This window comes from Equus quagga, chromosome 12 (genome assembly GCF_021613505.1).
Source record: "Equus quagga isolate Etosha38 chromosome 12, UCLA_HA_Equagga_1.0, whole genome shotgun sequence".
NCBI classification, from domain to species: Eukaryota; Metazoa; Chordata; class Mammalia; order Perissodactyla; family Equidae; genus Equus; species Equus quagga.
The window spans coordinates 96,222,550-96,242,064 of NC_060278.1; the positions used below are offsets into that span (position 1 = coordinate 96,222,550).

Below are 19,515 nucleotides of genomic sequence, written 5' to 3' on the forward strand. Positions count from 1 at the left end.
ATCTTTGAGAAAAGAACCACATCTTCTTTTTTTGTGTGTAAAGATTAGCCCTGAGCTAACATCTGCCGCCAATCTGTTTTTTGTTTTTTTTTTTTTTTTTTTTGCTGAGGAGGACTGGCCCTGAGCTAACATCTGTGCCCATCTTCCTCTACTTTATATGTGGGACACCTGCCACAGCATGGCTTGATAAGTGGTGCATAGGTCTGAACCCAGGATCTGAACCTGCAAACCCCAGGCTGTGGAAGCGGAGCATGCGAACTTAACCACTGCACCACTGGGCTGGCCCCTGGGCTCCTACTTCTGAATTCCCTGTCTGGTCCTTTCTCTAGCTCTGACAGAGGGTTCTAACTCCACAGATCAACTCTGGGGGATCCATGAACCCCCTAAAACCCCATGCAAACTTTGTGAGGGCAGAAGGAAGACAAGGCAGAAGGAACATTGGTCTTGGCAGAGCAACAACCCAGATTACAAACTTGGCGCCACTACTAGTTGTGTGACATTTGGGCAAGTCAGTGCACCTCTCTGAGCCTCAGTTTCCTCATCTGTGAAATGGGGATAATTCTCATCCTCCAGCATAGGCCCAAATGTGAGATAGCTAAGAGAGAGGAGATGCTCAGGAATTGTTAGCCTCCTTTCCACTTTCTCCCTTTGGCTCATGCGTGCTTCTCGGATGGCCTGGAGGTTCACTTATAAAGGTCTCTGGGTTGTTCTCCAGGCTCACAGAATCTAGGGTAACACTGTCCTGCCCTGGACCTTTGGCGGAAGGGACCCAGCCTCTGGGTCTCATTTTTCAGGCTGGGGTGAGTAACCCTGAGAGGGCATGCCACCAGGAAGGACTTAAGCAGGGGAGGAATCTCGGCTTTGTTGCAGCTGACTGTAGGGATGTGGGAAGAGGCCCATGGAGCCTTGGTTTTAATAAATCTGAGACTTTGGAGGCCCACTGGGGGCCTGGGCCTGCAGGTCTGCAGACCTTCCCTCCTGGGAGGTCTCGTGGGATGTCTCCAGAGATGCCTCCGACACTCCATCAACGCTGCTCAGCAGGTCCTCAAATTCCCGGTGGCCGCTGTTGCGCACAGCAGCCTCCAGAGCCTTCTGGCGCCGGTAGAAGTGGGAGAACTTGTTGAAGATGATGGTGATGGGGAGCGCTACCACCAGGATGCCCCCCAGGATGCAGCCCGAGGCTGCCAGCTTGCCAGCCACTGTCACAGGCACCACGTCCCCGTAGCCCACAGTGGTCATGCTCACTGTGCCCCACCACCAGCAGGCTGGGATGGTGTCAAAGCCCACCTCCTCCTCCTTCTCAGCTGTGTAGGCCACACAGGAGAACACTGACACACCCACGGCCAGATACAGCAGTAAGATGCCCACCTCACGGTAGCTGTGCTGGAAGAGAATGTAAGAAGTCAAGTCAGCGCTGGGTGGGCTTACAGACCTGGTATTGGGCACAGGGGGAAACTGAGGCCCAGAGAGTATGAGGGACAGGTCTGAAGCCACAGAGCAAGGCAGAGCTGGTGCCAAGACCCAGGTCCCCTGACTCCAAACTAAGATCTCTCAACTACAAAAGGCAGCAAAACTCCCTGAGACACAGGCCTAATTTCTGTTGTCCGAGGTGCCCACTAAGCCACAGCTGTTCCTTCTAACGCAGGGGCACTGGTGGCACCAGCCAGGTGATGAAAAGTGTGTGGTTTTTACATGGTTGCAGAACCAAGAGAGCAGCACAGCTTATATTCCACTCTGCAGAGGTGCTTTCACGTACTGCTGACTGGTCTGTCACATTTCTGAAAAGTACAAAAATATTTTCCACCTCTCAAGGAAGCTGAGAGGACAGACCACCCATTAAACACACTTGCCTATGGGTGTGGCCAAGCCCTAGGGCAGTGGTTCTCACATAGGGCAATTCTGCCTCCGGCCGTGTGGCAGTGTCTGGAGACATTTTTGGCTGTCACAACTAGGGCAGGTGTGCTCCTGGCATCTAGCGGGTGGAGCCCAGGGATGCTGCTAAACCTCCTACAATGCAGGACAGCCCCACAACAAAGAATTATCTGGCTCCAAATGTCACTCGTGCTGAGGCTGAGAACCCCTAGTCTAGAACAGGGCCTTCCAAACGAATGTGTGGAGGGATCCTGTAGAGATCTTGTTTGAAAGGCAGAACCCAACTGAGTAGGTCTGGGGTATGGCCAGAGATTCTGCAATTCTAGCAAGCTTCCAGGGGATGAGAAAGCTGCCTGCTGGTCAGCGGCCTCGCTTTGAGTAGCAAGGCTCTTGTCTATAGTCTGACACCTGTGTCTTGGACCCTGCAGTCAATACTCTTCTCACTCCTTGCAGAAAAACCTAACAGCCTCAGGCTCTGGTTCCCTGCATGATGGAGGCAAGACGGAGTTCTGGAGCAGAGGGAGAAGTGCAGAGTTCAGGGTGTCTGGCTAATGGAATTCCCTGTACCTGCCCATCGCCCTAGCATTCTGGCCAGGTCCCCTGCCTGCACCCAGCCTCCTGGCTGCCCTGCCATGATGGCATGAAAAAGGCTCTACTAAACCAGAGGTGGAAGGAATCTTTCAGCACCTTCTAGGGATCCTTAGCAGGGCCGCATGGAGCTCTAGGAGAAAGAGGATGAGGTGCTGGAGTCAGGCACTGCTGGGGTCTCCTCTGGGCTCTGCCACTTACTCACGGAGGAACCTCTGACAAATCGTGTCACCTCTTGGGGCCTCAGTTTCCACATCTGCAAAGCAGTGACAATATCATGTCCCCTGGCTTAAACCCCTTAGTCTCTCTTATTCCCTCAGGATAAAGTCCAAAATCATGGGCCAAGAGTTCATGGCCCTTCAGTACCCTATCCCACTCACTTCTTCAACCTCATCAGTTGGCACCCTCTTCCTTCCATATCCCCTCCCAGCATTCATCCTGCTCTCTCTCTGGGCCTTTGTTCAAACTCTTCACATTTTCTCCCTCCCCAAACCAGGCTTATTGCACCTGTTGGAGGGTAAGCTTGCCAGGGCAGTGAGTCACCCCTACTGCAGGGCTGGCACAAGGAGAGCGCTCAATAAATTGCAACCAGGCTTAAAAAAGCCAAGCCTCCAACCTCAGGTTCTTCATCTACGGGAAGGGAATAAATACTAGCATCTTCCTGAGGAAGCTGTCCTGGGGACGAAATCAATGACGATGCGAAATTGGCACAGAACTAGCACTCAGTAAGTGTTAGCTCTGGGGCTGTTGCTGGACTGACCCTGCTAAGGGTGACTTTTGATATCTGTGGCCCCTGATAATGCCTGAAGAAAGGCTCAGTGGAGAAGCCAGTTAGCATCTTGCTTTGCATATTTTGTGCTATGTATTATTTGATATTTGACAGATCAAAAGTGATCTTTGACTTTTTCTTTCTCCCCTGGGAAATAGAAATACCAGAAAGCGTTCCTTACATGGCTGTTGGGAATGTCAGACTGGACATGAAATGTACACCTGGCATCTAGCCCTGTGCCCGGCACAAAGAATGTCCCCTCAGTTCATCGTGCGCCTGGACACAGCAGGCTTGTAAGTTCACCTGCTCACCTGCCAGATGGTTATACTCACCTCCCCCAGACCCCCAACCCGGCCTCAGAGGCCCTACCTTGAGCGTGGCACCCAGGGAGCGGAGCCCGGTGGAGTGACGCGCCAACTTGAGCACGCGGAAGATGCGCATGAGGCGGAACACCTGCACCACCTTGCCTAGGTCGCCGAGCTCCTCGCCGCTCGCGCTGCCCTGGTTGCCGAGCGCCGCGCCGGCCACCAGCGTGAAATAGAAGGGCAGCACGGACACGATGTCAATGAGGTTGAGCGGGTGGCAGAAGAAGTTGCGCGTGCTGGGCGCCAGAAGGAGGCGCGACGACACCTCGAAGCTGAACCAGGCGATACAGAAGTACTCGAGGCGCCGCAGCACCGGGTCATCGCGCACGCCTTCCGCGCTGCGGCCGGCGGCCACCGCAGCCACGGCGGCCGCCGCCTCGCGGGCCTGGTACTCGGGCAGGCTGTGGATGCACATGGCGGCGATGGAGGCGAGCACCACGCCGATGGAGACGCAGCTGAAGAGCTTGCTGGGCAGCGAGTATCCCGGGTTCTCCATGGTGAGCCAGAGGCGGCGGCGCAGGCGGCCACAGCGCGCCGCGCCATAGAGCGCCAGCTCACGCTGCACGTCGGAGATCTCGTCGGGGCACGGGTCCACGCTGCTCGGCGTGTCGCTGTCCTCGTCCCAGGCGCGCGGCCGCGCCACGCGCCGCTCCAGGTACCGCGCGCGGCAGCACGCGGCCAGCGCGCTCTCGCCCAGGCCCCAGTAGTCGGCCTCCTGGCCGAAGGCGAAGACGCACAGCTCGTCGAGCACGTGCAGGCGGCCGGTGCGGTAGAAGTGCAGCAGGCCCAGGAAGAAGCCCGGGTGCCGGTCGAAGTAGAACTCGCGCGCCGCCGCGTCGTAGTCGTCGCACAGCCGCCGCGCCTGCTCCTCCGTCGCCGCGGCCTGCAGGCGGCCCAGCCGCGTGCCCGGGAAGCGCGCCAGGGCGCGCGCGCTCAGCCGCCGCCGCACGCCGCCCACGTTCACGCGCAGCGCCTCGTCGCTTCGCCGCCAGGGGACCCCGGCGCCGGGCCCCGGGGACTCGCTCACCATGGCTGCCGCGCGCCGACCTGTGGATACGGGAGGGGCGCACTGAGGGCGTCCCCGGACCTCCCTTCCAAGAAGACCGGCTATAAATCCCCTGCTCCATCTACCAGCCAGGGGAGTTGGAGGCTGTGTGAAGCCTCTGGTATGCAGTAGGCGCTCAGTAGGTGTCAAGTGCCCTCTAGACTCAAGAGTCTGGCTTGGGTTTGAATAGCCCACACTCCCCCTCTGGGGGACTTGGGCCAAATCACTGAGCTTGCCCACCCCCATTTCATTTGCGTAAAACAAATGCGGAGATCTATCTTGGAGGATTATGAAAGCGACTGAATGGCAGGATGTCCTGGTACCTGGTGGTTGCTCCTATAGAATGTCCCCCTTTCCCAGACCACCTTGGATTTTCGTATACCAGAGGTCTCCTGTGGCATCTTCGATACGCCAGCACTCTGAACGTCAGTTTCGTCCTCGGCAAAGTGGGGACAGTAAGGCTTACTGCCCAGGGTTGTTGGGAGAATCACTATAGACCAGTAATTCTCAAAGTGTGTTGCCTGGTCTAGCAGCATCAGCCTTACCTGGAAATCTGTCGAAGATGCAGATTCTCAGCCTGCTGTAGACTGCTGGGGTCCAGCAGTCTGAGTTTTAACAAACCGGGAGGGTGATTCTGATCATGGTCAAGTTTGAGAGCCTCTGGCAAGGCTATTTAAAGCACCTGTAGAGTCAGCCAGATTCAACTTTGGCTCTCTTGTGTGACCACAGGCAAGTCGTGTCACCTCTCTGAGCTTTTCTCAAGCAGAGAGAAAAATATCCACCTCCAAGTATGTTAAAAAGATTAAATGAACTAACGTCTTTATCGGGCCTGGCTGCCAGAAGAGGTTTAGTAAATTATCCACCTGTTCTGCTATCTCATGGAGGCAGGCAGCCCGGGGTGTCTCTCCAGCCTAGATGCACCTGGGGCCTTGAGGAAGCTGCTTTTCTCCAGGTCACAGTTTCCTGCATGATGCACAATGCACAAAGCAGGCACTAGCACCTGCCCCCAAGGATGGCTGTTGGATGGAGGTGCTCGGCTTTAGTGGATGCTCGGGGAATGTTAGATCCTTCCACTGCCCACTGTCTGTAGGCTCTGCTGGACTTGAGGGCCAGTGACTCGCCTCCTGACCCTCAGTAATCTGGTCTGCACTGTGGTTCGGTAATGCTGCCCGGGTGGCTGGAGGATTGCGTGTGCCTCAAGCCGCTGGCCCAGTGCCTGGCAAGAAGAGGGCAGGATGACGTAGCTACCCTGGACTTGACATTAATTGGGTCTGGGTTGTGTCCTGAGCTCTGTCACTTGTGTGACCTCAGGCCAGTGTCCTCCCCATCTGGGCTTTAGCTCTCTCATCTATAGAATGGGGATACTAGCACTTTGGGTGAAAGGTTATTGGGAGTATGTGTGCAAAGCCTCTGGAACACAGTAGGTACTCCATAAATGTTAATCCCTTGCACTGCCCTCTGGTTGGACCTGGGTTCAAATTCTGAGTCTGCCACATACTGTTGACCTTGAGAGGATCCATTTCCTTCGCTGAACTTCACTTTCCCCATCTGTAAACTGGGGAACATCCTACTTTCCAGGAGAGGTTATGAGGGTTAAATGACGATGATGTTTATCAGCTGCGCAGCCCCTGGCACATAATTTGTGCACAATAAGTATGTATGTGATGCAGGTCCACTCCCGCCCCCGCCACCTAGACTTGGCATCAAAAGATGAAGTCTGTAATCTAGTTCCATCACCCATTAGCTGCATGCCCATGGGGAAATCCCTTTCTCTTTCTGGAACTCACCTTCCTGCTCTATGAAATGGGTTAATTAATTCAACAAACCTTCCCGGATAAGAATCTGAATATTAGTAAGAACGATTAAGTCACTTGCTCAAAATTACCCAGCTGGTCCATGGCACGGTTTAGGTTCAAAACGACACTTTTTGATTCAAGATTCTGTCCACACACTTATTTAGAGTACCTACTATGTGCTGGTCTCTTTGCTGGGCTCCAGGTACACTTCGCTTGGTTTAAACCCTACACCAACCCTGCCAGGGAGGTTTTCTAATCCCTTTTTACAGGTGAGGCAACAGGACCAGCCCTAAAGCGCGGCCGTCCCACTTTGCTCCCTCCTTAGGGGGTCTTATGGGGCGGGCAGTGGGAGGGCGGCGGCACAGGCACCTGAACGCGGGGCAGCCCCCGCCCCTTCCCCGGTCCATGCCCTTCCCAGGGAGGCCCCTTACCTGTCTGGGCCCCTCCAGGGCTCTGCGTCTGTCCCCGAAGGCGCCCGGGCTGGGGAACCGCTGGCCGCGCCCGGGCTCGCCTCTGCCCCGGCGGCCCCGCCGAGCGTCGCTGCTGCCGGAGGCCCCGCTGCCCTCTCCTTCCCTGTGTTCCTCCGTCCCCAGCGGCTGAGGCCGCATCGATCGCTGCCGGGGGCGGGAGCGAGGCCGCGGGCGGCCGGGAGGCGGTGGTTTCTATTCCTGACTCAGTTTGGGGGGGTGGTGTCTGGAGCCTGGGCCCCACAGCCTGGGCATCCCCCTAAGTTAGGGACCAGGGGATGCGGGGTTACTTAGGGGACGGGGTTCCCCTAGAGATGGATTTCAGCCGGAGCTTCTCCAACACATGAACAACAGTAACAGGAGCTTCCTGAGTGCAGTCCTTCAATGTGCCAGGCACTCTGCTTTGGGTGACTTATCCAAGTTATTTGTACACAGATTTCACAGGGACAGGGTCTCACGTTCCCCATTTCCCAGACGAGGCTCGGTCACCTGCTCAGGGCACTTAGCTGGGAGTAGTGGACCTGGGATTGGAACTCACATCTTTCAGGACTGCGGCTGGGCCTCTGCATTGGGAGCTGGAGACTGTGGCCTCCTCTCCCTGTGAGCCCGGCCCTTCCCCTGCCGGCTGTCAGGCCTGCAACAGATCATTTTGCCCCTTGAAGTTCAGTGTCCTCTGCTGCCCACAGATTTCTGATTCCTGCCTTCCCAGTGGGTTGTGAGGGTAAGGGAGAACTGTGCCAAAGAGCTTTGTTAAGGTTGTCTAATCTGCAAGCATTTATTGAGCACCTACTGTGTGCCTGGTTGGGGAGAGGGTGCTGGAGATTCAGACCTGGTTACAAGAAAGGATTTCTACTTTATAACTATTACTACTAATAATGATATTAACCAACATTTATTGAGCACTTGCCGTGGGCCTCATCTATTCTACGGGCCTCATCTCATTTAAGCTGCAAATACATGTGTCGGGTAGGTCTATTATTATTCTAGTCTCCCAGATAAGAAATGTAAGGCTTTGAGCGGTTCACCTGAGGTCATATGACTCAATTCTGAGTCCTCTAGGCTAGCACTATCCAATATATATAACGCGAGCCGCACATACAATTGAAAATTTTCTGATAGCAACATTAAAAAAGGTAAAAAGAACAGGTGAAATTAGTCTTAATACTGTATTTCATTTAAGCCGGTATGTCCAAAATATTATAATTTCAACACGGAATCAGTAAAGAAATTATTAATGAGATATTTTACATTTCCATTTATTTTCTCCTTTTTTCCCCACAGCCCCCAGCATGTAGTTGTATATTTTAGCTGTGGGTCCTTCTAGTTGTGGCATGTGGGACGCCGCCTCAGCGTGGCGGGATGAGCGGTGCCATGTCTGCGCCCAGAATCCAAATCAGCAAAACCCTGGGCAGCCAAAGTGGAGTGCGCAAACTTAACCACTCGGCCACAGGGCCAGCCCCTACATTTTCCTTTTTGGGCTAAGTCTTAAAATCCAGGGTATTTTTGTTGCTGTGTGACAAGTTACCACAAACTTAGTAGCTTGATACAAATGGATTATCTCACGGTTTCTATAGGTCAGAAATCTGGGCACGGCATGGCTGGCTTCCCAGCTCAGGGTCTCACCAGCTTGAAGTCAACGTGTCAGCCAAGGCTGTGGTTCTCATCTGGGGTTTGGGGTTCTCTTCCAAGCTCACAGATTGTTGGCAGAATTCATTCCCTTGTGGTTGTAGGACTGAGGTCCCCCTTTTCCTGCTGTCTGCTGAGGATCGCTCTCAGCCCCTAGAGGCTGCCTGCGGTTTCTTGCCACGTGGCCCCACAGGCGGTTCACAAGATGGATGTTTGCTTTCTTCCAGCCAAACCAGAATGCTGACTTCCTCTTCTAGGACCAGCCAGAGAAACTGCTCTGCTTTTAAAGAACTCACTTGCTTAGGCCAGGCCCACCCAGGACAACGTCCCTTTTGCCGTATAACACACATTCAGATTCTACATACACTCAAAGAGGAGATTATACAGGGGCAGGGGCACTGGGAATCATCTTAGAATTCTGCCTCCTCCATCCACCTACAGTAAATCTCAATTTGGATTAGTCACATTTCACGTGCTCAGTAGCCACATGTAGCTAGTGGCTACCTTACTGGACAGTGCAGCTCTAGGCGGTGCCCCCTCAATTCTTCCCTCAAAGTAGTAAGTCAGAGCAGGAAGATGCTTAGCCATCATCCTACCCAATTCCCTCGTTTTGTCAACAAAGAAACTGAGACAGATCTGCGGAGAAGTACTTCTCCCGTTTCCTGGCCTGGAGCTCTCTCTGCTGCCTCCACTGCCCCCCATACTCAGGGAGATCCCCCTGGGGTTGGAGAGGTAGTTTCCAAGAAGAGAAAAGATAGACCTATTTCCCAAGGGCAGAAGAGAATGGAACCAGGATCCGTTTCACTCCCAGATCACATGAGAGGTAAACAGAGTGTTGGATGAATTAATGAGTGACAGGAGTGGGAAGAGGGGCATTCTGGGCCTCTGGGGCTAAAGGGGTATCCATACCCTTTACATGCCGTGGATGGGCTGTCCCCAAATTCTCCTTCAGTCCTGGCCAGAAATGGCCATCTGAACCCATGAGGTTTTACCCTAAAGAGTAAGCTTGATGTTGCATAAGGTGCAGACCTTTTTGTAATTAAGTAGGCAGCTTCTAGAATGTCACCCAATGATCTCTGCCTCCTGGTATTCATGCTCTTGTGTAATCCCTTCTCCTTGAGTGTGCGCAGGATTTACTGATTTGCTTGTAATGAACAGAATATGGCAAAGGCGACGGAACGTTGCTTCTGGCATTAGGTTACACAAGATTGTGACTTCCTGCTGCCTTGATGGAGCTAGTTGCTGTGCTGGAAACACAAGGATATGAGGACAACTTCCAGCCAACAACCAGCCAGGACCTGAGGAAGTCAGCCCAAGAGCCCTCAAGGAACTGAAATTCTGCTAACAACCCCGTAAACTTGAAAGTGGCTCTCTCCAGTCGAGGCTCAGATGAAACCCCAGCCCCGGCCAACACCTTAATTTCAGCCTTGTGAGACCCTGAAGCAGACGACCCAGCTAATCCTGGATTCTTGACCCACAGAAACTGTGAGATAATAAATGTGTGTTGTTTTAAGCCACTATGTGTGTGGTAATTTGTTACACAGATAACTGATACCACTGTGTTTGAATCCTGCCTTTACCACTGAATTGCTGTGAGACCATGGGCCAAGTGACATCTCCTCTTGGATTCTTATCTTCCTCATCTGTAAAATGGGAACAATACTGCCTTTCAGAATTGTGGTGAGGAATAGCATATGCTGTTCCCTCTCCGTGAGCAACTCTTCCTGCCTTTTCTTTACTCAGTATGTCAGTTAGGATTTAATTCAGCAGCAAAAACAAAAACTGAACCATAGAGCTGAGTAATCAGAGAGAAGCTGACATTTTTTGGCAGTCCAGAGATGGTGCAGCTGCCCAAGAATGGCACTGAAGACCCAGCCTCCTTGTCACTTCCTCCTCCACTGTCCTTGTGTGGCTCCCATTCTAGTAGCAGAGGAGGCCAGTGCTTTGTCCATATCTCCTTGGATCCCTTTACCACATTTGTGAACGCTGGCTCCTGGCATGCTTTCCCTCCCAACGGCTAGTATCTGCATCTCTTTGTCAAAGGGCTACTGTAAGGCTACAGAGCCTGCTATGCCAGCACACAAGGAGAGCCTGAAGTGCCCGGGAATTTATGGGCCCCAACCCCCACCCCCAAGTTCTTAACTGATAACTGAAGGGTACAGAGGCTTACATGCTGCAGCGTCCTTGCTCCATGGGGACAACTCAGAAGAGTCACTACACTTGTCTCTAGGCCCCTCCTGTGGGACTTTGCTTATGTCACACCCTTACTGGTCTCCCTCCCTTCCTGGTACACTTCTCCACTCCCATACCCATTTCTCCTGGGAGCATTTCCAAATCATCACCATCCTGTGATCTTCATCTCAAGATTTGCTTCTGGGGAAAACCCACCTAAAGCAGTCCTCAAGGTCACCAGACAGTGGTTCTGGCTGCAGCAGCCATGCAGGAGGGCGAAGGGTGAATGGATGATGGGCAAAAGGCTGAATCTATCCCATTCCTTAGAAAAACAATAGCCTTCTGGGAAGTCCCACCCGCTAGCCATCCTCTAACTTCTGACTGGCCAGTTCTAGGTCACATGGCCATCCCTAGCTGCAAGGGAGCCTGAGGAGGAGGAAACAATTTTTTTAAAAATTAATTTACTTAAAAAAATTGAAGTATAGTGTTCTTATAGTAAATCTTAAGTTACAGCTAAATTAATTTTTTTACAAATTTATGCATCCATGTGACTGCCCTCCGGGTCAAAATATAGAATGTCACCAGCACCCCAGTCACTTGGGGGGGGGGTGGCCAAATGTTTCCAACTGGGGACATTGCTGTTGTTAAGGAAGAAGAGGAAAATGGATGACCAGCAGTGTCATACTTGGCTAACTCTTACTAAAACCCAAGGTCTCGGCTTGGCTGTCACCTCCTTCAGGAAGTCTTCTCTGGTCTCCAGGCTGAGGTAGGTCCCTCCTGGCCTTGCAGAGTCTTCTGGGTTCCTCCAGCCGGATGCTCATCACGCGGCTCTCTAGCTAGGGGGTTGTCTCTTTCTCTAGTGCATGAGCTCTGTGAAGGAACCGCCTGGAGCTCAGCAGACATGAATGAGTGAGGGAGGAAAGCAAGATTGGAGACGGAGGACCTAGGCGCCCGGATGCAGGTGGCCAGCCTCCCAGGAGACTTTCCAGAAGGGCAGTGGAGATGGAGCTGGGCGGACTGGAATGTGGTAGTTGAGGACAGACCTGTGCGCAGACCTGATAGAACAGGTAGTGCGTTAGCCAGGAAGCTGAGCACGTGACTCTAGAATGGACTGTGTAGATGCTGCCACCTGCAGCCAGAGACCATGGCCTGCACCTGCCACCTCCTGCTGCTCCAAGAACTAGCTCAGAACTCAGGGCCTCAGAACAGCCATGGTGCCCTTAGCAGCCGAGTGCTAACTGGCCCACCTGGGAGCTTCCTCCTGGGGCTTCTCAATTTCCCTCCTGATGCCTTTCAGGAAAGAAACGCAGGGCAATGAGCTGCATACCATCAGACTCAGGTTCCAGCTGCCTAGAACTGGGGCTGGTCGTATAACCTCCTTGGGTCTTTGTAATCCCCATTTTTCAGATGTGGAAACTGAGTCTTTAGCGCTGAAGGCAATTTTCAAAAACAGAATGTAATTAGAGTAATCAATAAGGTGTAAGCTTTGGTGTCTCTCCTTGGGGTTCAATCCCAGTTCTACTAACTATAATCTGTACAACCTTGGCCAAGTTAACCTCTTTGTGCCTCAGTTTCTTCATATGTGAAATGGACAAAAATGATAAGGCCTATGTGGTCAACCTGCAAGGATTTAATGAGATTATACTTGTAAAGTAATTAAAGTGACAGCTGGCACAGGGTAAGTGTGCTGTAATTTTAACTGCTGTTGATTTTATCAGTATCTAAGGAGGAACGTGGTTGGTTTAATCCGGGCTATTTCACCCCTTAGCTGGGAATCTTGGGCAAGTCTCGTCTCAAAGCCTCTGTTTCCTCATCGTCAAATGGGAATAACAATGCCCACCTTTCCCAGGGTTAAAGGATAGATGAATGAAAAGAGGTTTTAATGTGTGAGGCAGAGTGGGCATCATCCGAATTAGACAAGCTCTTGCTGCGATAAATCGGTAATGAACAACCCCCAGATCTCGCTAGCTTCCTCTCACAAACATTTCTTTCCCTCTCGCAAGTCTGGGGATTAGCTGGGACAGCTCAGCTTAGGGATGCTGCAGGTGTCTTTTATCCTGAGACCAGTGGCTTCTGGGCAAGCTCTTCTCATGGCAGGTGGAGGCTCCAAGAAGGCTGGTGCCTTGCCTTGAAACTGGTGCACTGTCACTTGCACCCATATCCCATTAGCCAAAACACAGCCCAGGGCCAAACCCCAAATCACAGGGCCAGGGATGTATGCTGTTCCCCAGGGAAGCCATGCTCAGGATAGGGAGGAAGTAGAGATTGTGGGCAAACAGTACCATGTACCGTCTTACCTGTGTTAACCACCTGAGATTATAGATGGGGAAACTGAGGCCCAGAAAGAGGGAGGGAGAGATCCACGCTCACAGGGAGTCAGCGACTCCCAGATGGTTCTCCTTCGCTCCTCCCCCAGCTCCAGCTTGTTATCCATATAATTAGCATTTGCTGCTCTTCACTCAGCCCTCAGGCACTTGAATCCCGTGGGCAGGACCACGGCAGTGAGGAAGTAGAATTCTTTCTGTCTTCCCACAGGGCAAGCAGAGGCCCAGAGCGGTGACTCACCTGTGACCACACTGCCCAGTCAAGGGAACAAAGAAAGAAGACCCAAGATACCCAGCCTCCCCTCCAGGGTTGACTGCCCAGCCCCAGATTCTTCCATCTGCTGAGGAGACCCAGTCGATAAACCAGGAAGGAGTCTGCCCACCTCCTTCTCCTCCCCAAGCAGGTCCTGGGGAAATAGGACTGTCAGGAATTCAGCTATCTGGGCCCAGGAATGTCCCTTAGATGGCTGGCATTCCTTCATTGACACCCGCCCCACCCCCCTCACTAGGCCCTGACTACAGACCGGGCCCTCAAGAAATCGAGGTGAATGAGGTCTCCTCCAAGGGTACAGACAGGCCCTCCCATCAAAACGACATCCCACCTGTTCAAGCAACATTTCCCCAAATGTGGAGCAATTCGAGCTGATCTTAGGGTGTACCCGGATGCAACATTGTGCCACATTGACTCTTGGAGTGAGAAAATTGTAGTTCTTCTCTTTTCAGACTTTCTGATTACCCCAGGGAGGAAGTCTCAGTTTAGAGATCTGTATCTTTAACATCTCTTAACCCTTGCTCAGCTTCATTTATTACAACAGAGAGAGAGAACAAGCTTCAGGCTCACGGTCTTGGCAGGTGGCAGCATCCAGCTAGAATTCAATAACATTATTTAACATTGTTTAATCTGGCATGATTTACTTTAATGGAACTTAGCTGTTTTCCTTGCATTTGCTTTTACAGTTCCACTCTATTTGTGGCAAGTGATCCCGCGCACGCATTTATAGTAGCGATATCAAGGTTTTCCTTTGAAATAAATGTACTCATATACGAAGGTGAGTCCATTTAAAGAAAAACCTTAGGTGAGTAGTAGTACAGGCCGTACGCAAAATCATGGAGCTGTTCGGCAGGTATGGTGGAAACTGTGAAAGGGGTATGTGAATATTCTGATGTTTGGAAAACTCTGCTAGAACATATGCTCGGGGTGGCTGGCTGCCTGAGGGAGGGATCAGGACTCCACAAGGAGGGGCCTGCTTGTCTTGGGCATTTTAGGTGGAAGAAATGTGTATACAACAAGAATGTGAAAGTGGGTGTTGGAAAGGATGAGCAGTTCAGTGTGCAGGAGAGGGGTCCTTTGCAGTCTGGCTATGGACCCTGATTCCCAGGAGGAGAAACTGTGGGTGGGTGGGGGGGGGGGGGGTTGCAGGAGGAATGACTCCAGATCAGTTTATCGGAAGGTTGGAACGGCCGCTGGCAGAGAGAGTGCGGCCTGGGTGGCAGGGTCCCAAGCCCGTCATCATCATCTTTTGCTGCTGGGAACATCAACCCGAGGTTCAGAGCCATGGATCCTAAACCAGAATCAGCCTGAGGAGGAAGGAGGGAAGGGTTAACCCCCTCCCATAATAGGGCTCTGGGGTCTGGGCTTGATCCCCATCCAGACCCCATCGGCCCAGTCCTGGTGGCCTCTAAGGCAGGACACCCCACCCTCCTTTACAAGGACAAACTGAAGCTGAGAGCCGTTTAGGATCATGGTCCAGGTAACACAGCAAGTTCGTAAGAGAACCAAGGCTCCCCAGTTCCTCGGTCATCCTAACAGGACCCCTCCCACTCTGTCCACTTCCCCAATTCTGGCTACAGGGAGGCCCAGGCTGCTGGGAAGGTATCCTGTTAAGCGTGTTGAGCTGGAAGGATATCATGAGCTGGGGCTCAGAGAGGGAAAGAACCTGCCCCAGGTGCACAGGAACCATACCTTTGACAGGGTTTCGGCAGTCCCGGCCGCAGGCGCCGAGGCAGCACCGGCTGGAGCCCCGGCAGTCTGAGTCCTGGTGGCACAGGTGCTGAATGGGGCTGAGGCAGCGCAGGGGGTCCTTGGGGCAGCTGCCCTGCTTGACTGCAACACAGGGGCTGGGTGAGCCCTGCCTGTGCCCGGCCCGGGGGCTCGGGGCTTGGGCGGCCAGCAAGGTGGAGGGGGACCTTACCTGAGACCAGACGGACACACTGGCGATAGCAAGCCCGGTAGCAGCACTTCATCCTTGAGGGACACTGGCTGTCGTCCATGCACTGGTCCGGCACCGATTGGAGGCATGGCCCATCATCCGGTGGACAGCCCCCCAATTTCTCTGTAAGAGAACCCCCAAATCTTACAGCTGGAGGCAGGTCAGACCACCAATCTGTTCTCTGTATCTATGCACTTGGTTTCTTTTGTTTTTTCAGATTACACATAAGTGAGATCATGCGTATTTGTTTTTCTCTGTCTGACTTATTTCACTTAGCATAATGCCCTCAAGGTCCATCCACGTTGTCACAAATGGTTAAGCTTTTTGACTCCAAGCCTCAGTTTTCTGTCTGTGAAATGGGAAGTTGGACTCCTTCTTCCCAGGCCTGGTTTGAAACTCAGATGATGTAAAGAACAGGAAAAAATGAAGTCCAAAGTCTCCACTTGGGCCCATCTCTGGCCTCACCCTCTCCGCTCCTTCTGCTTTGCGGCTCCTGACCTGGTCCAAGCTGCTTCTCTTCGCAGGGCCTCGCTTGGCTGTGCCCTCTGCCTGGTGCTCTCTCCTACACCCCATTCGTCAGGCCTCAGGTGAAACAGCACGTCCTCAGCAGACCCTATTCTCTGACGCCTGATTAACTAAGTCAGTCCCCTCTGCCCCCCGCCACCTGCTTTGCTCACCGTCAGGCTGAAGCACAACTCTTGACACAAAACACTAGGGCTCGGTGGTGATTGCAAAGAAAGGGTTTTGAAGGGAGATCGAGCATCACAGGTATGTCAGCTGTTGCCAGCCTGGTGCATTGTCACACAGCCACAGTCGGCCACATCTGGGCCGTGTGCTTGTAATCATTGCAGAGGGCATTGTTTCAGGAATCTGCATTAACTTGGTCTTCGAGGCACTCTTCTGAAGGGCTCTAGAATGTTCTGTGCTAGAGCTTACCTAGCCACTCTTCTTCTTAGGATTTTGGGCCATTTCTGGATTTCACACAGAGAGCTTGAGTCAGTATCTTCTTCCCTTTAGAGGGAGAATTCAACGCCTGACAGGAGAGAGACTACCCTGACCCATGCGTGCCTGGCCAGGACTCTGAGTCCTCATCTCCCAGGGCGGTGCTCCCTCTGACCTCCCATGCCTCTGCTCTGGCTGCCACTGAGCCCTGGGGACGGGGACTGGTCCTGGGCCTTGACTTCAGTCAAGTGTCTGAGAAAAGATTCAAGAGGCCCCAGCCGCAGCCGGATCCAGGGCTGTGGCTTTCCTTGGTGTCCACCTGCCCTCTGCAGCCCCTGACTGGGTGCCAGGCGCCCCACTTGCTGGGTCACACTCAAGTCTTCATCTGCCTTTTCTAACGTTCCCTCTAAATTCAGGCTCCTCGCTCACGGACGGATGCATAGAGACGCAGCCATACACACACCAACAGTTGCGCAGTGCCCGTAAGTCTCATGGATATGTAGACCCAGAGAATGAAAGAATCACACCCAGACACAAATATGTATATACACACACAGATGCAGATACACATACACGGTCAAATAGGCAAACACACTCAGGTGTATATACACAATTACCCGTGGGCTCAACCACATGAAATTGCTGATAGTCGACTTTTTTGATCTACAAAAGTTGCAATTTCATATGATTTAACCTATGCATATACATAGATACACATATCCAGAGGTTCACAAGACAGTTATATATATGTACAAACACAGACAGTCATATATGTACCTATGAATTGGGACATATTCACATCATCAAATATAGAGGCATCCCCTCCTAATACAGGCCTGCAGACATAAATATAGAGACACAGATAATTGCACATGCACTCAGACGTGCACAGTCATATATGTACAAACATGTAGCATACGTGTGGGTGTGAACAGAGGCGTACACTCGCATACACAGCCATATACACACAATCATGTGCACAGCGCTCCCCAGACACAGATCTGTCCATCGGTACCATATAACCATTGAATTCACTTGTAGACACTATTTATCAGGGACTGCGCCAGGCTCTTTAAGTCAGGGACCCTTAGATGTTTGAGTAGAGGGGGTTATTTTAAACAGAGGTGCCTGGGCTTCCACAGACAGCAAAACCGAGACTTCCCTCCCCTCAACCCTGTCACTCCTCCACCGTCTGAAGTTCTACCCAGAGTCAGGCAGTGGCTCATGGGAACCAGGGAAGGATGGAGATGTGGTGAACTGGGGGAGAGACCAGCGTGGACCACTTGGCTGTGAGAGAGGTTCTGAGCAGGCTCCGGTCCTGCAGGTGCCAACTCTCATCTCTGAGCAGCTGGGCTGACTGTCAGGGTGTTCGCTCCAAGTGCCCGCAGCAGCTCTCCCGATTGCCCACTACGTTACTGTATGCCAGGCCCTTATTCCTCAAGACACCGTTTACTCCTGAGAGAGAGGCATGAGACCTCATTTTACAAGGAGTAAGTTGGGGAGGTGAGACTTCCCGATTCTGAAGACCTGCACTCAAATGCCGCTTACAGACTAACTCAGAGTCAGTCTTTGGCCTTGGGCAAGTGGTTTCCCACTGAGCCTTGCGTTCCACATCTGAAAAATGGGGATAAAAATAGTCCCGACCTCACAGCATCGCAGTGAGGAGGCAGGTGGTGATGGCGCATGAATCACAGCCGGCGCGGGCTCCGGCCTGGGAACTTGCAGCACCCTTCCCTCCTCAGCCTGGGGTCTCTGAGCAGTCTGCTCCCCAAGCCTGCTCACGCCCAGGGAGAGAGCCCTGCCTCCGAGGAGGGCCTAAGTTACGCTAGAGGGGGCAGAGAGGACGTAGGAGCCTGTCGCCACGATTGTCCCCTCCCGCCAAGCAGAGGCAGGACTGCACAGGTGGATGCCGGTCGGAGAGTTCCAGCCCCAGACAGGGATGGAGGGGGAGGCCTCGCCCGGGTCGGGCGGCGCAGTCCAGCTGCTCAGGCAGCCCCTCCTCCCTCGCTTGTTGACAGGTGAGCCTCAGCCTTTTCCAGGAGGTGGGGGAGAAGAGGGGGGTGTCGAGACTCCTCCCCACAGATCCCAGAGCCCGGAGACCACGCCCCCTACTCAGGTCCACAGTCCCTTCCACACACTGGGCTGCGGGACTGAGAAGGCCCAAGAAGGACAGAAGCAAGATGGGCAGAGGCCAGACCAGGCACGGCCTTCTTGGCCACACAAGATGACGGAAAAGGTCATCTCCCCGCCCTGCGGACCCTCAGATCCAGACACCTCCATGGAGACAAACAGGGAAGAGCGGGTGCCGAGAGGTTCGCTCCCCCTCCCCAGAGGCACAGAGACACGTGTTCACATGCGTACAGGCATACAGGCTCGACATACACGTGTGATGCAGTCATACCTAAGTATACATGTGCAGACACAGATTCGCACAGACAAGCAGGCACAATGATACACATAAACACGGAGACAGGCGCATGCGTGCACACACAATCTCACATTCAGACATGTAGACAGACACAGACAAACACTGAGAAACTGGCCGGAAGATATTTACAGATAAAGACACGGGCAGACTGACAGGCATGACGATACACAAACAGAATGCAAGCAGCTGGAAGCACCAAGAGGCAGGCACACACACAGACACACACAGAGACACACGCACAGGCATACACACACACACACACTGCATTGCCTGCCTTCCTCAAACCCTTGCTGTCCCCAGAGAAGTAGATACCGCCTGGTCTCTGGAGCAGAGGAACGGACCCACACTCACCTCTCTTCCTGCTGCCCAAGGCAGCAGGCAGCTGGCTCCCCAAAGCCAGGAAGGCCACCAGGAGGAGGAGGCTCCAGGCCCTCATGGTTCTGCTGCCAGTATCTAATAAGGTCAGGGCCCAGGGGCCCCTAAATTAACACCTGCAGCTCCAGGAAGGCTAGAGCAGCTGAGTCAGGGGAGGAAGAAGAAGGGGTGGATGGAGTGGCACATGTCTGCTTTGTCCTGGCCCCACCTCCCGCCCAAGAGCCTCAAGGGTGCTTGTGCAAGAACCGATGATGGGTGGGGGCAGGTCCTGGGTGTGGGGGGCTAGGATCCAGTCCTGCCTGTATTGCTGACTTGGGCTGTGATCTTGGGCACGTCTTCTCCCTCTTTGGGCCTCAGTTTTCCTCATCTGCATAAAGGGTGAAGGCTGTTGAGTCAGAACCTCCCTTTCCTGGGTCTCTAAGATGTTGAAGCCCCAGCAGGGGATGGAACTCAGCTTTGAACGGCAAGGAGGGCATTGCAGAGTCCTGGATGCCCAGGCAGCATTGGGGTTGGGGTCAGAGCTCCCTGCTGGAGAA

General features: G+C 53.1%; 2 protein-coding genes across 2 annotated transcripts; both read right to left on the reverse strand.

The window, feature by feature from the left end:
• Positions 1-220: 220 nt before the first annotated feature.
• Positions 221-4,639, reverse strand: KCNS1 (potassium voltage-gated channel modifier subfamily S member 1). Its single transcript, XM_046679647.1, has 2 exons — positions 3,599-4,639; positions 221-1,383 (listed from the first exon to the last, which is right to left on the reverse strand). The coding sequence occupies exons 1-2, from the start codon at positions 4,622-4,624 to the stop codon at positions 913-915; spliced, it is 1,497 nt and encodes a 498-aa protein (XP_046535603.1). The 5' UTR covers positions 4,625-4,639; the 3' UTR covers positions 221-912.
• A 9,792-nt stretch (positions 4,640-14,431) lies between these two features.
• WFDC5 (WAP four-disulfide core domain 5) lies at positions 14,432-19,156 on the reverse strand. The gene is made up of 4 exons (XM_046679130.1): positions 18,956-19,156; positions 15,217-15,357; positions 14,988-15,128; positions 14,432-14,602 (listed from the first exon to the last, which is right to left on the reverse strand). The coding sequence occupies exons 1-4, from the start codon at positions 19,038-19,040 to the stop codon at positions 14,598-14,600; spliced, it is 372 nt and encodes a 123-aa protein (XP_046535086.1). The 5' UTR covers positions 19,041-19,156; the 3' UTR covers positions 14,432-14,597.
• Positions 19,157-19,515: the final 359 nt, after the last annotated feature.